At 51.7% G+C, this 14,277-nt stretch overlaps 1 protein-coding gene across 1 annotated transcript in view; it reads left to right on the top strand.

The window, feature by feature from the left end:
* Positions 1 to 14,277, top strand: part of LOC104530782 (cadherin-22) — a 48,463-nt gene that overhangs the window by 5,198 nt on the left and 28,988 nt on the right. Inside the window, 3 exon segments of the mRNA XM_010175473.1 lie at positions 1 to 275; positions 7,985 to 8,104; positions 14,189 to 14,277. The exon segment at positions 1 to 275 is cut by the window's left edge and continues 14 nt beyond it; the exon segment at positions 14,189 to 14,277 is cut by the window's right edge and continues 41 nt beyond it. Of these exon segments, the coding sequence (XP_010173775.1) occupies positions 1 to 275; positions 7,985 to 8,104; positions 14,189 to 14,277 (484 nt within the window).

Raw genomic sequence — 14,277 nt, 5'->3', positions numbered from 1 at the left:
GGGGGACGGCTCCATCAAGTATACTATCTCCGGGGAGGGCGCAGGGACTATCTTCCTCATCGATGAGATCACAGGTGACATCCATGCCACCGAGCGCCTGGACCGGGAGCAGAAAACCTTCTACACTCTGCGGGCTCAGGCCCGTGACCGGCAGACAGACCAGCTGCTGGAACCTGAGTCAGAGTTCATCATCAAGGTGCAGGACATCAATGACAGCGAGCCACGCTTCCTGGAGGGGCCCTACATCGGCAGTGTGGCTGAGCTGTCCCCCATAGGTAGGTCTCCTGAGTGGGAGGAGGTGGGTTGGGAAACCTGTGCCTGTTGGGAAACCTGTGCCTTGAGCTTGCTATACCCCACTAAACTGCCTGCAAATCCCAGGGATTCTAGCTGAGACCAGAGCTAGGGAGCCAGAAGGGAAAAATAAATAAGGTGGCTTAAGGAAAACAAGTGAATAAATCCCCTGAGCTGATTGCCAGCCTATGGCTGAGCGCTCAGTCTCAGCCATAAGCTGTGCCCTGGAGACAGGTCATGATGGTGCCAGCTGCCTGCTGTGCATTTACCCTGGTTTTGCACAGCCCCCTCGCTCCCAAACACTGGGGGAGGAGGGACTGAACCCTCGCATGCCGTGGGGCTCATGGCTTCCTGTGGTACAGATTAGCCTGAGTGCTGTTTCTCCCTCTGCACACCAGCCTCTCTTCAGGCTCTCCTCCCCATGCTGCTCTCCAGAGCCTGTGGCTGCCCGGACATCCTCTTGTGCATCCCTGTGCAGTGCAGCTAAGCCCCTCACCTGGCTTCTGGCCTTCCTCTGAGGGGCCAGGTTTTGGCTGAGATTGGGGAGTTCATGTCCCCTGTGACAGAAGCGTGGCTTCCCCACATTACCATTAGCCTGCCTGTCCCCTTGCCACCTGGCATCTTTAAGTCCATCAGTGGGTGATCAGCCTCACTGGATTGCTGAAGGCCAGACTGGACAGGTGCCACAAGGCTGCATGAGTCCGTAACCCCAGGGATGGTGGAGGGGGACAGTGAGCTTTGTGCCCATCTGAGCATCAGGAGGGGTATGGGTGGGTGATGCATGAGCTGCAGTACTCTGCCCTTGCTCCCTGTGCTGGTCTGGTGGCAAGTTCCCATGCTGCTGAGCACAGCTCCAGTCTAGGGAGAGTGGCTGGCTTGCTGCACTGCCCAGTGTCACACCGTTCCCCATCCATGTCGGGCTGTTTGTTATCCCCCATTGACTAGCCAGAGCGCGTAGCAGACTACGTGTGCTGGCACATGCTGTGGGCAGGGAACTATAAATCACTGTTCTCCAAAGGCTGCATCAAGGTAGAAGACAGGCTGCAAAAGACTGGCTGACATCAAAGATAAGGCAGGTCCCCAGTACTGTCAGCAAGGGGAAGAGGGACAGTGCCAGGAAGGCAGTGAGCACCTTGGGGAGCAGGGCTGGGGGGCCAGGGCTGGGCCCTACGAGGGGCTTGGCCGGTCAGGTGAACTGCTGGGTCCTGCTGTTCTGGTGCAGGAAGGTCTGGCTGAAGAGGCATCCTGGAAGCTGAGTGCAGGGGCTGGTCCTTGGGTCTGTGCTGCCTCTGGACAGAGCTCTGGCTCTCCATGATTCTTGTGCAGCATATTGTGAGAGTGGTGGATGACCTCCAGCAGGTACCAATGTGCAGGAATTGCCCACACCAGAGGAGCTGCTGCTACCTGGATTTCTGTTGGTGGATGGAGAACAAGCTCTCCGGAGGCATCCCAAGCTCTCCTTACTCTTCCATTTACCTGCACAAATCATTTCCCGAGTCAGAGAGTGACCCCTTGAACTACAGCCACGTGCTCCTGGAGGAATGAAAGACAGCATGTGGGCAGCAAAGCAGGAGGCATCCAAAGGGAAGAAAGAAATTAAATTAATCTATTTTACTTGAACAACATTTTAAAAGGAAGGAATTCTCAACTCTGAGTATTAGACAAGGATCCTAGTTCTTTGAAAATCACTAACAATTATGAAGCTGCCTGATCAGACTGATGTGAACAAGACATATCAAAGGAGACAGTTTCTATGCGAAATTGGAGATCAGAGGGAGAAAGAAACACGGTTTCACAACATGAAAGGAGGCAATTCCTGCAAATTAAAATACTCAGAAGCTAAAAGTAAAGAAGTGCTGTGAATGGTGTGGGCTGTGCTTCCAAGCTGCGTGTTCAGAGAGGGGAGCTGGCGCCAAGAGCTTGCTCTGCTCACCAGGCTGATGTCTGTCTGTGACAACCTTGACGCTTTCTGTAGCCTCGCCATCCCAGGGAGCGTAACGGCTCCTCTGTAGCAGCCTAGCCCTGGAGATGGCCCAGCTAACAGGGCAGAGGGAGCTTCACACAGCATCTTTAAGTGCTCCTGCTGCATTGTCCCACACACCATGAATGCAGAGCTGGAGGGTACCTGCATGCTGCTGCTGCAAGTCCCCATCTCCCTCCTGGTTCACCCTCAACTTACCAGTGCTTTGCCCATGAACAGGTAGCACAAAGGACAGGATGGACACATCCCATGAAAGCATAAACAAGCAAGCCTGAGAAGTACGTTTTCCTCAACCCTCTGGGGTTTAGCTGCTCCTCCACTGTGGCCCTGGTGTGGATACAGAGGGAGATGGGACTGGTCATGCATGTCGCGTGTGAAGTTCAGATGCAGCTGCTGCAGGAAGGGCTGAGGATGCAGGATGTGGGATGCCTAGGCCAGGGAGGACTTTCTCATGAGAAATACCTCACCAGGCCCTGTTTGTGTGGGAGCGTTCCTTTTGTGGGATGAAGGCCTGGTGCGGCTGTGATTATGGCTTTTTTTTTTTTTGTAGCTGGCATTGGTAGTGATGTTTGCTGTCTCTGAGCTGGACAGATAGTCTCCCCTAGACCTAAGGGGTATTTCCATAAGAGTGAATGGGGAGCATGCCTTGCTGCCTTCCTAAATGTGGATGGAGGTCATCCTCTGTACTGGCCAAGCAGGGGTAGGAAGGCTGGGCAGCTTTAGGAGAGCTTGGATTGGCTATTAAAACATCAAGATCAAGGTCAAAGCTGGGGGCCTGCTGGCAAACATCCCTGGTCTCAGCTCCGTTTGGGTGCAGATGTTTTCCAAGATCACCAGTGTTTCTGGCTCAGCTGTGCTCTCTGCTGGGGAGGGGGCTGGGATGGGGCTAGGCTACTCTCCAGCTTGGAGTGCGTTTGTATGGAGCTGTTCATTCCCTGTCTCTGCTGCTCTGACAGGCCTTTGCTCTGTGGCACAGCCTGGAAAATGAAGGGTGACCCCCTTGTTCCTCCTCTCATGCTTCTGCTTCCCCTGACCTCACTGGGGTTTGTGCTCGGAGCTGCCCAAGTGGGTGTTTTTTCTTCTCACTCATGGCTGTTCTCAGTCGCAGCTCCCCATTCCCTGCCAAAAGCATAGTCCCAGCTCTCAGAGGTGAGTACCTTCCTGGGGCATAAAGAGAAATAAAACAAATACGGTCAGATCCGCTCTGTGACAGCAGGAGCAGATCAAAGGATGTTATTTGCATAATGAAGGAGTACTAATTGTGAGGGAAAGCCATTTGATTTCCTAGTGTCTAAGAGGGAATAACAAATGAGAACTGCACAAATTCTCACAGAGTAGCTGGGAGCACTTTGCAACACACCTGCCCCTTGCTCTGCGCTGGGGCCAGGTGAGCATGTGCTGTGCCCCTGAAGAAGTCAGTGTTTTCTACACACAGAACACAGACCTGAGGCTGGCACTGAGCTGCTGTGCTTGGAGGAAGCACACCCAAAATGGAAGCTGACCCAACAGGTTTACCTGGGTTCTCTTGGAATGGCAGGGTTAGCTGCAAGAGCAGGCTTCAGATGACTTGCCTCTAGGAACCTCATCTGGTCTGGGGCTGCTGGGGCATCAGGAGAAACAGCACAGCTACTGAGGAACTGTCACACTGAGAAGACACTGTGGGCTAAGAGCTTGCAGGCTGCTCTGTGCTGGCACCTGAGGCTTGTCCTCTGTATGGGTACCCTGATGCAGATCACTCCAAAATGCCTGAGTTTAGCAGAGTCTAGTACCAAAGGAAGAGACCTGGAGCTGCAGAAGGCAGGATGGGATCCAGCCAACTGTCTGGGTATTGCAGGAGCTTCACCTTGTAACAGGAGATGCTAAAATTAGCTGTGTTCTGGGCTCCCTTCCTGAGCTCCCTGGGTCTACTTAACGGCTGTCTGCTGCACGCAAGCGTGAGCCCAAATCCAGCACACAGTGCCTCCTGCAAGACAACTCTGTTGGTTGTACAGAGTGGGTGTTGCAGCCCAGAGCTCACTTCTGAGCTCTTTGGGGAGCATGCGGAGCCTGGAGTGGGGGACATGCTGCAAAATGCATATCCTTTCATCAGAATGTCACTCCTCCCTTGGTACGTTTTGCTCTCCTTATTTCTCTGTGTAGCACCAAGTCCAGATTAGAGATGATTTGGCTGTACAGACAGAAACTTGGGGTCAAGCCCTGACTCTAGCACAAAGCTGGCTGAATGCAGAAGTTATTATTGTGAAGAGAAATTGTTTAATCTCCATGCTGGAAGCAGAGAAAAATACTTTAACATGCAACCAGAACACTTGCAGACAGTCCAATCTTTTTTTTCCTTGATAGAAAGTGCTCAAAATGCTTGTGTGGCTCTGGAAGCTGCTGGGGCAGCAAGTAGCTGGGAGTTGGGGCTTGCCCTGCCTGTGGGTCCACAGCGAGACTACCCTTTTCCCCTTCATCACTGCGCTCTTGGTCATGGTGTAAGCTCTGAGGCTTCTGTCCTGTACGTCTGAGGACCTGCTACACCCTCTCTACATCCAGCCTGGATGTGCTAAGCCCCTCAGGGAACCTGTGCCCCCTTGATTTAATTCTTTGGTTTGCTCCTCAAGATACCATGTTTATCTGCTTGGTGCCAGGGGCTGGAGCGCCTTGTGCAATGGGTTCCTCTGTCCAGACACCCCAAAGGGTGTTTCCATAGTTGTAGGTTTGAACAATTCCACCACAGCCAGGTGAGCTCCCTTGGACTTGTCCTGCAGGGCATAAGGACTCTGCAGTGATTCGCCTCTGTGTCGGATTTGGCTTTCTACCAAGTCAGGATGTTCCTGAGATTGCAAGAAACTCAATTCTGCTCCAGTAATTTTTAAGCTCCTCTGATCTATTTTCTTCCCTGCCTGCTTGTTTCTGGGGTGCATCAGACACTGCATGTGTGGCACAAGACAAAAGCTGTAAATTGCATCATTTATAAAATCTCAGCTGCCCCCTGCAGCAACCAGGTCCCTGAGATGGAAGTGCTGCACTCTGGCATCAGTCCAGGACCTGTGGCTGTGCATGACAAAGCACTGCTCTGGGGTCCTTTATATTCTGCAGGTCTGAAATGACCATGTGCTGTCCTGGAGCTAGCGGGATCTGCACAGAAGGGTGCTCCATACATGAGTAGGATGTTATCCTTTGGGCTCACTCTGCACTGGAGGTGCAGGCTGCGGCTCTAGAGCTGGTCTGGAGGGCAGCTGGAGGCTCCTGCCTGCACTGGGGAAGGGGTGAAGGCTGCCATGAGAGGGACAGTCAAATTTAGCAAATGTTGGCTTTTTCCACTGTTTGCCTCTCTGCAGGCCTTGAGCCTGAACTTCTGTCCCTGGGGAAGTGGCAGGTCCTGTTGGCTTGCTTGTGGATTCAGTGTGGGGACCTCTTTACTCTTGAATGTGTTTGGAGTTTGCCTGTCGACGTTAATTTTGGCTAAACGTGTTTGGAGTGGGTGGCATAGTAAGTGGTCTGGAGCCATTAGCCTTCTCTGTGCAGGTGGATGGCACCTCCCCACATCGCTGAAACTGGCCCCAGAAGCTTTGGGTCCTGCAGGGAAGGTGGTGATGGATGCTAGGACAGGTCTGTGTTAGTGTTTCAAAGGTGCTCGACCTGCAGAGCCCAGGACCTGCAGAGCCCTGTCCATTCAAGCCAAGGCACTCGGGCTGGGCTGCTGTTTGCCAGGCCAGCCTGGAGAACCACTCCATGTGGCAGCGGGCTGCGGCGGGGGCAGCTGGGCAGGGCTGGTCTCTGCGCTTATGGCCGCGGCAGGAAAGGGCCTTGTGGAGAAACAAGTCCTTGATGCCACCAGCTCTTGGGGGCATCACCAGGCACCTTTGGGTGCTGGCAGCCCCTCTCTGTGCCGCTGATTCTGGCTCCCTGCAGCAGAGATGGGGCTGATCTCCCTGGCCTGTGGAGCCAAGGGCTGGCTGATGTCCCTGGCAGGTCTCCAGGATGGCTCAGAGTGCTGGATGGGGACAGCCCAGGCACGACCCGTGGAGCCAGAGGATGACTGGTGGCTGGGGTCTGTGTCCCTTTGTGCACCCAGCCCCATGGGTACTGGGTCAGCCAGGTGCTCTGCAGCCCTAGCGCAGGCTGTGGGAGAGGATTGCTCTGGAAGTGAGGTTCTTGGCCCCACTTTCCACTTGTTTGCTCTGCTGTACCAGATCACGCCTTTGCAGCAAGAGAGTAAGAGATGGGCTCTGACTCATTAGTTTCTATGTAAAATTGTTGGTTTCCTCTGTTTCTGGGGGATGAGCTGGCCAGGGGAGGAACTAAGATCTTTATCTCATTTTACATGTCTAATTTTCTCTCTGGATATGAGTTCAGGCTTCATGGTTATGAGAGGTGGGTTATACAGTACACAATGGATGTTTAGATTTTGTTTATTGTATCTTTTATGACTAAGGCACATGCCAGAAAACTAAATACAAGTTGTACATTCTGTACTTGCTGTGGGCAGTGCTATGCTTGGAGAGCAGGGACTAACATCAGAGCAGGGGTGGCAACCTCTCTCCTGGCCCCTTCAGTTGGGGCTGGTCTTGTGCCCTGGAGTCATCTCTGAAGCAAAACCTACCTTTTAACTGCAATCATTGCTGGGGCATCTTGTCCATTATAAATTACCAGCTTCTCGGCCAGCCGTGTCATGTCCTGGTCCTGGCAGTAGTATCTTGCAGCAGGGAGTTTCCCAGTTGGTTTGATCTTTCCTATGAGCAGCTCAGGGCTCTTCGCCCTGTCCTGCACATCATCCCACTAGCAATGTGGCTGGTGCTAGTGTTTGACTTCCAAGGCAGGGATGCTCCAAGCCTGGTGCTAGAGGTAGAACTGGGTAGCCTGTCCTCACAGGTCTTTGGTCACACTGTCACCTTTCTCAGAGATGTCTGTAGGCAGGATTAGGCTTTCCCTTCCTTCCTCCCTTCTGTTGTCTCTGTAGATCTCAACCCCTTTGCTCCTGGCCCCATTCTCATGTCTCTGGGTCCTGCTTTTGTCAAATTGAACATGATGTCAAATTAAAGCTGTCACAGGGACAGTTGGAGTGAAGCACCCAGTTTAATGAGGCAGTGTTGAAAATCAATAACTTAATTGCAGACATTTGATGGACTTTTATCCAATTTATAGTCCTCCTGCCCTTCTACGTGTAGAGCATGAGGACGTGGTGTTGTGTCTGGCTCTGGGCAAGCAAAAAGCCTTTCATCTCCCATGGCTGTTGTCCCTTTGCAGGTCTTTCTGCAGAAAGACCTTCTGCTGCCCTGGCTAGGAGGTCCCTCTGTGGGCTGGAGTTGACTAGGTTGCTTGGTGCTGACAGGAAAGGGGCAGCTGTAGTGATAACATCTTATCCCCAGCTCCTTCCGAGATGGTCCAGAAGATGTCTCCTGGAAGAAGAGCTCCCAGCTGCTCAGACCAGTGATCTCCTGAAGAGCAGGTTCTGCCTAGACAGCAGCCCCAAGGTGGCCCGAGGTCAAATTCCTCCTGCCACTCTGCAGGGCAAAAGGGGCATTTGCAGCAGGGTCTGAGGTCCTGGTGCTGAGGCTTTTGGGGGCAGCAGTGCTACATTTGTACCCAGCTGTTCTCGTTTCCATCAGCATGTGTGAGCGACCAGTGTTGGCCCCTGCTCTCCAGTTCTGCCAGCCCCTGGCCGAGGTTTGCATTGCTCTTCTCACCTCCTCCCTGACTTTGTTTTCCTCCTTGTCGGTGCTGCAGGTACCTCTGTGATGCAGGTGATGGCATCTGATGCTGATGACCCGACATACGGAAGCAGTGCCCGGGTAGTCTACAGTGTGCTGGAGGGTGAGCAGCACTTCACTGTGGACAGTAAAACAGGTGAGCAGCACCCAGCTGGGCTGGGAAGTCCGTGTGGCGCTTCAGGAGACCAGACCCTGGCCACGCATCCTGCATCTCTTCGGTACACGGCTGTGTGCCTGCAGCTCCGTGCTGGCTGTTGGAGCTGGGGTAGCCATGGGTGTTACTGGGTGTTGCAGAGGAAGCTCACCAGCTGGTGGGCTGCTGCTTGGTCTGTGCAGTGACTGCAGCAGGCAGCTCCATGGAGCGAGACCTGCAGCTGCCAGCCCAGGATGCCTTGCCTGTGCCTGCACCGGCCAGAGCTCCTCTGTGCCCAGAGCACGATTTCACCTGCAGGCACGTAAAATCTCAGTGTGAAAGGTTTAAGTACTACCAGAGGGACCTTACCAAAGGCTGCATTCTTATCACCAGGGCTTTGATTAAAGGTAACACTTTAAATTAAGGATCGGTTTATAAATGTTCTATTAATATTTAATGAAAGAACAGTAGAAGCTGCTCCATTCCTTAACTTATAATAGACCCTGTTGTAAAATGCCTCTGTAATAAATCCCTAGCAGATGATGCTCTGACATACTGGTTAGAGTAGACCATAACCAGGAGATGTTGGGGTATATATTCTCCTTGCCTCCCAGGAGTGTGACTCTCATTACCCTTAATGGGAGCCTTGCAAGCTTTCTAAGGAGGGAAGACACTCAAATGCTAATAAGAGGTATTTAAGGCACAAAGCATGCAGTAAAGTACCCACAGTGTAATGAAAAATTGTCAAAGGACAAGCAGGCTGGGTAGCTGCAGCTCTTGATGGAAAGCTGGACAGCAAAGTCCCCCCCCACCCTGTTGCTGAGCCGCAGTGACACAGGCTGAGGTTGCCAAGTCTCTGTCAGGCTGATCTGCGTCTGTGCTAATAGATATTTTCTAAGGCTATTTTTATGTAAGTCAGAACGAAATTTGTTGGGAGGCTCTGGCATAAGGAGAGTGTAAGGAAGGTATGTATGCCTGAGTCTCTGCATTTGCAGGAAACCACGCACCTCCTGAAAACTGATGTGGTGTACATGGCCAAGCCAGTCACAGCCCTGTCTGTGCCACCAGTCCTGGGCTGCCTTTGGAGGAAAGCTCAAATTTGGGTAGCGCCTAAGCACACCTGACAGCAGAGCTGGTACACAGTGGAAAATGCCATTGTCTGGACAGAGGCTGGTGCTGTGGGGAGAGTGCACAAGAACAAGCTTGGGGCTGCACCAGCTCCTGGCCCAGAAGCTGCTGCATTGGGGCTTTCTTGTCTCGCAGATTTGCTTTGTTTTACTGGGGATGGGCGGGGGGCGGGGCAAGGTGGGTGATAGATGAACAATGGGGTAAACACTGAAAACTCGGGTGCATGAGAGATCCTGTTAATCTGAGACAGCTTTGTGTGTGTGAGTGGAAGCCTGGCTGCTAGAATGAAGAGGGACCACTGGGAGCAAATGCACAAGCCAGGATGTGCAGAGGCTCAGCTTCCTGCAACAACATTAATGCTTTGTATTAAGGCATAAACTAAAATGTGCTCTGTGATGAGAATTAATGTCACTCTGGGAATCCAAGCTTCTTGATTCCTTGACTTTTTGTGTCTTAATTCTCAAGCTGGTTGTTTCATACACTGAGGGTGTTGATTTACTGTTCTACTTGCTTGTGCTCATAAAAGCAAAACTGCTGACAGGCTGCAGAAGAGTCCTCAGCCCCTCTTGAGCACGTCTGTTTCCAGAACATCTGACTGCCAAAGCAAGTACTGGGGCTGACACCTTGGTGATGTCTGATTTGTGAATGGCCTTTCATAGCTGCCTCGCCTGGGCTCCAGAATGCGATGTGCAGCTCTACTCCTCAGCTGCTTAAGATGCAGCTGCAGTCCGTGGCCTCGTGCCTGGTGGGAACTGCGTGCCCCACTGCCAGCATGAGCCCACCTGGACGCACTGCTGGGGCCAATGGGTACAGGACTGGCAATGCCAAGGGGGGACCTTGTTTTACCATGTTTCTGGCCAGGAACCAGCACATCCAACCAAGCAAAGACCATCTTGCTCCCACTCTGTGTGTGAATATGTTTTTAGTGCTCCATGTGGGGATCCTGGTCTGATTGCCCTGGGTGGCCTGGCTTCTGCCCTGAGCACAGGATTTAATTACCCATAGCAGCACCATAGCCTTCAGAGCCATGGTTAATGGCCATAAAAAGAACCATAAAAACCTGGCATGTTACATTTCTTATAATATATGGTAATGAAGAATAATTGTTTTCCTCCTTCTGTCTGTGGCGTTGTGTTGTGTACCCCAAATCAGGTCCCAGAACTTAACCTTGCGTTTGTTGAAGGTCTTGGCTGGCTGACTGCAGAGCCCCTCTCTTGGCCGCTGCCTAGACAGACTCACATCCGCAGGGGCCCTGAATCCCAGGTTTGCCCTACAGGACACAGGCTGTGAGGGTCAGTGCTAGTTCCTGTTCTCGCTTCAGGGAGCTCATCCTCATGAAGATCCTTCGAACTTATGCTTTTTAGATGCTGAGATGGGCACGTGAAAGCAGAAATCAGTGTGCATTTAAATTTGCATGGTGAGAGTGCATGGGAATCTTGCTTTTTACTGAAAGGAAGAGGTTGATCTTAAAATCTGTCATTTTGCTGTATGCAGGGAAAAGGCAGAAGGACTCAGAAGGCTAATTGAAATGCAGTCTGTCATTTTTGATTACTTAAAACGGCTCCTGAGTTCTAGAGCCCATCTCCTGATTTGGAGCCTTAGCTGGTGAGGGCTTAGAGGTACTTGTGCCAGGGAGAGCAGGACAAGAAATACTGGCCTGCTGGGATGAAGCTGATGGTTATTTGTGTGCAGTCATTAGTTGCTTCATCCTTACCTGTCAGCCTTGCCCTATTTGGAGACTGACCATAGCCCTTCTCCCAGGGTAGTAAGGGTAGATTGGGAGACAAGTTGTTGCTGGGAACATGCTGAATTGGGCTGATGAACTCTTTGTTGGATTTGTGTGACACAGTGGTGGGAGGCAGAAGGTGTTTCTCCGCTGCTCTTGCCACTTTGTTAAGAACACTCCTTGGTGCCTGGAAACACATATCAGTCAGTATGTGCCTGTTTGCCTGTGCCCATGGGTTTAGGCAGGGCTGTGCCCCATCCCAGAAGCTTAATCACCAGAGTGGTGCACAGGGACAAGGGACTCTGAGCATGGGTGATGAGAGTCTGCAGAGAAGCCATGCTTTTTAAGGTGATTGCTGTTATTAGCAAGACCGAATGTTAACAGTCCTTTTCAGAGACTGGTGCAGGAACTTTGGTTGGCTTGGGACTAAACTGTATGTTTGGTCATCTTGAGGAAATTAGGGTGTATCACTAATGTGCAGTGGGAGTGAATATTAAATTATGAGGGATTTAGCTGCTCAGTTGGAGCTCACTGTGGGTCTCCAAGAATGTGGATATCTGCGCTAGAAGTATCTGAGGGCAGAGCAAGGCCCATAATGATGGGGATTCCTGGATGGCAGTTACCTGCTGAGTGCTTTGTCCTGCTTTGTTTTTATCACCCAAAGAGCGTCTGCTGTTTGAGTAGATTTTATGGTATTTATGTGATGCTGCAAGTGTCCCCTTGCCTGGTAATTATACTGATTAATCTGGATCATGCTGGAAAGCCACATGTGCCTTGTACCAGAGGGTATGCCACCATACGTCTATATTATTCAGCTATAACAGATGCTGACAAGAACTAGGAGATGAGTCTGAGCTGGAGGTTGTTCTTGCTTTGTTAGCAGTGTCTGGGAAGGACAAAGTTTGATAGTTTTTCTGTCTGGAAAGAATTTTGGGAGATGATAGCGAGGACTTTTGTGTTCTACATGCAGTGGCAAAGGTCCCTGCCTCTTCTGTCTCTGTGCCCTAAGAACAGGTCTGCCACCATCACTTGCTGTTGCTTTTTCATTGTCCCTGGGGGTCAGGTTTTGGAAGCAGAGGCTATCCTGGCTCTAGGAGTTGGGACCATGGAGGTTTGCTGCTGGTGGGTGTTTATGGCAGCACTCATAATACCATGTTCAAGGAACTGGTGTCGAGTGTGCTTGGAGACCCTGATTTGTCAAGGCCACTAGCAAATGGTAAGTGGTACCTCAGCCTAAAAGACAAAACAAGGCTGGCACTTGGGGTAGTAGCCTGGTGTGGCCCGTGCAACTTTAGGAGGAACAGCTTTCTTGGTGGCAGTCCTGCTGGGGCTCTTGGAACCCTGGGGCATGGGGCAGTTCGTCTCCATCAGACCCCCACTTTTCCAGGATGGACTGGACAAACAGCACGTGTCTTGGCAAGAGGTGGCTTCTGCTCACAGTCTGCACTCCTGTCAACGACAAGGATTTTGTCTGCCTCATGCCACTAGAAGAATTGGAGCTGACTGGGCTGTTTGTCTGCCCTGCACGTGCCAAATGGCCTGGACTTGCTCCCTGCTGGGACAGATGACCTTGGAGGTGTTCTGGGAAGCACCTGAGCACTTCCCTCCCATCTTGCATGGTGTATTATGAACTATATCATTATGAGCAGCTCAGTTAAGTCATTACAGCCTTGGTGAATGCATGAGCTTTTTCCCTCTCATCCCAATTCATCACTATTGTGCTGACATGAATCATTTCCATTATAAAATGCTTCAGACCCTGTTAATTAACAGAATTGCTTAAATTTCAATGAGATAGTGCTTGCCCAGAAATAATGGTTTTATATTCTTAGTGGAGTGGCAGGAGAGGCCTGTAAGCATGACTGGCTGATGTCAGTCCCAGGCAGCCCTGGGGAAATGGTGCTTGTGCAAGGCCAGTCCTGCCTGCTCTCAGCCGGGAGTTTGCAGTTCTTGCTGGGACATGTGCCTGAAGGTGCATTCATTGCTCCCTTGTCGGTGCTCCCTCAGCACCTTTGGATGAAGCAGGGAGGGAAGGACTCCTGGTCAAATGGCTTCTTCTGAACAGACCCAGGGTGAATGAGGGAGCTAGTGCAGATCCTGGGCCCCACCACAGTGTAAACACCCGCTGTCTTTCTGCGGAGGGGTTGGGATGCTCCCTAGCAGAAATTCTGCAGTGCTCTGTGCTGTGTCTTGCCTGTGCGCTGGCCAGGAGCGTGGACCTTGGTGATCGAGCGATAGAAGGGCTGAGAGTTACCTGAGTGTGTAAAAAGGCAGATGCTGAAAGCACTTGAGGGATGGTTGGTGAGACAGAGCCTCCTCTCGATTGATAGGACTGAAGGCAGTGAGAGTCCAGGTGATACAGAACTGAAATGACAAAGGGACAAGGGTGAAATTTTACCAATCCATTAGAGCTGGGGAGCTGCAAGGATCTGAAATGGTGGTTATGTCTTAATAATAAATTTTAACAATGATAATCATTGCAAAAATTCCTAGTTTCAGAAAGCAAGAAGAGAGAAATGTCTCCAGAACAGTGTTGTGATCTCCCGCTGCACCTGTAGTGTCATGTAAAGGTGGGGAAGGATTTCATCCTACCAGCTCAGTGGCACTTCTGACTGCCTTTAGGCCACAGTGCCACATCCACCCACAGCCTTTGTCAGGAGGTGCCCAGGGTCATGCCATACACGTGAACAGCAAACTGTGGCAACCTGCTGGCTGTGGAGGGCTAATGCCTGGGAACCTCGGGGTGTGTCCCTGAAGCCTCGTCTTGTCCCCTTGCAGCCTGCCAGCACCCAGCTCTTCCCTCTGCTGTGCTCGGGTGGTGCCAAAGGCTTCCCAGAAGTGTCTGCCTTGAGCCAGGTGGCTTGGAAAGCTGTGATGCTCTACTGTTGCTCACTTGGTTGCTTGTCTGCAAATGTCTTGCAAGTGGCTGAGAGCAACTGAATGATTCATGGTTGGACTCAATCTTAAAGGTCTTTTTCCAACCACTACAATTCTGTGATTCTCTGTTTGTGGCTTGGCAAGGGAGCAGCTCCTTGTTCCCTCCAGGTTGGACCCCCTGACTGGAGACCCACACTGCACAGTCGGGCAGCCCCCCTCCAGCATCTAACTGACCCTGTTTAGACCTGGGTCTTGTCTGAGGCAATCTCCAGCGGCCCCTTCCAGCCTCACTGTGTCTGTGACTCTGCAGATGCTCTGTGACCTGCCTGTGCTCATGCTGTCCTGCTGGTTTCCAGGTGTGATTCGGACAGCTGTGGCTGACCTGGACCGTGAGACACAGGACCGGTACGAGGTGGTGATCCGTGCAACGGACATGGCGGGACAG

Source organism: Antrostomus carolinensis, unplaced genomic scaffold (assembly GCF_000700745.2).
Source record: "Antrostomus carolinensis isolate BGI_N321 unplaced genomic scaffold, ASM70074v2 scaffold27079, whole genome shotgun sequence".
In the NCBI taxonomy this organism is placed as follows: domain Eukaryota; kingdom Metazoa; phylum Chordata; class Aves; order Caprimulgiformes; family Caprimulgidae; genus Antrostomus; species Antrostomus carolinensis.
The sequence above is the reverse complement of the archived record's forward strand: the minus strand, read 5'-3'. Positions and strand labels throughout refer to the sequence as shown.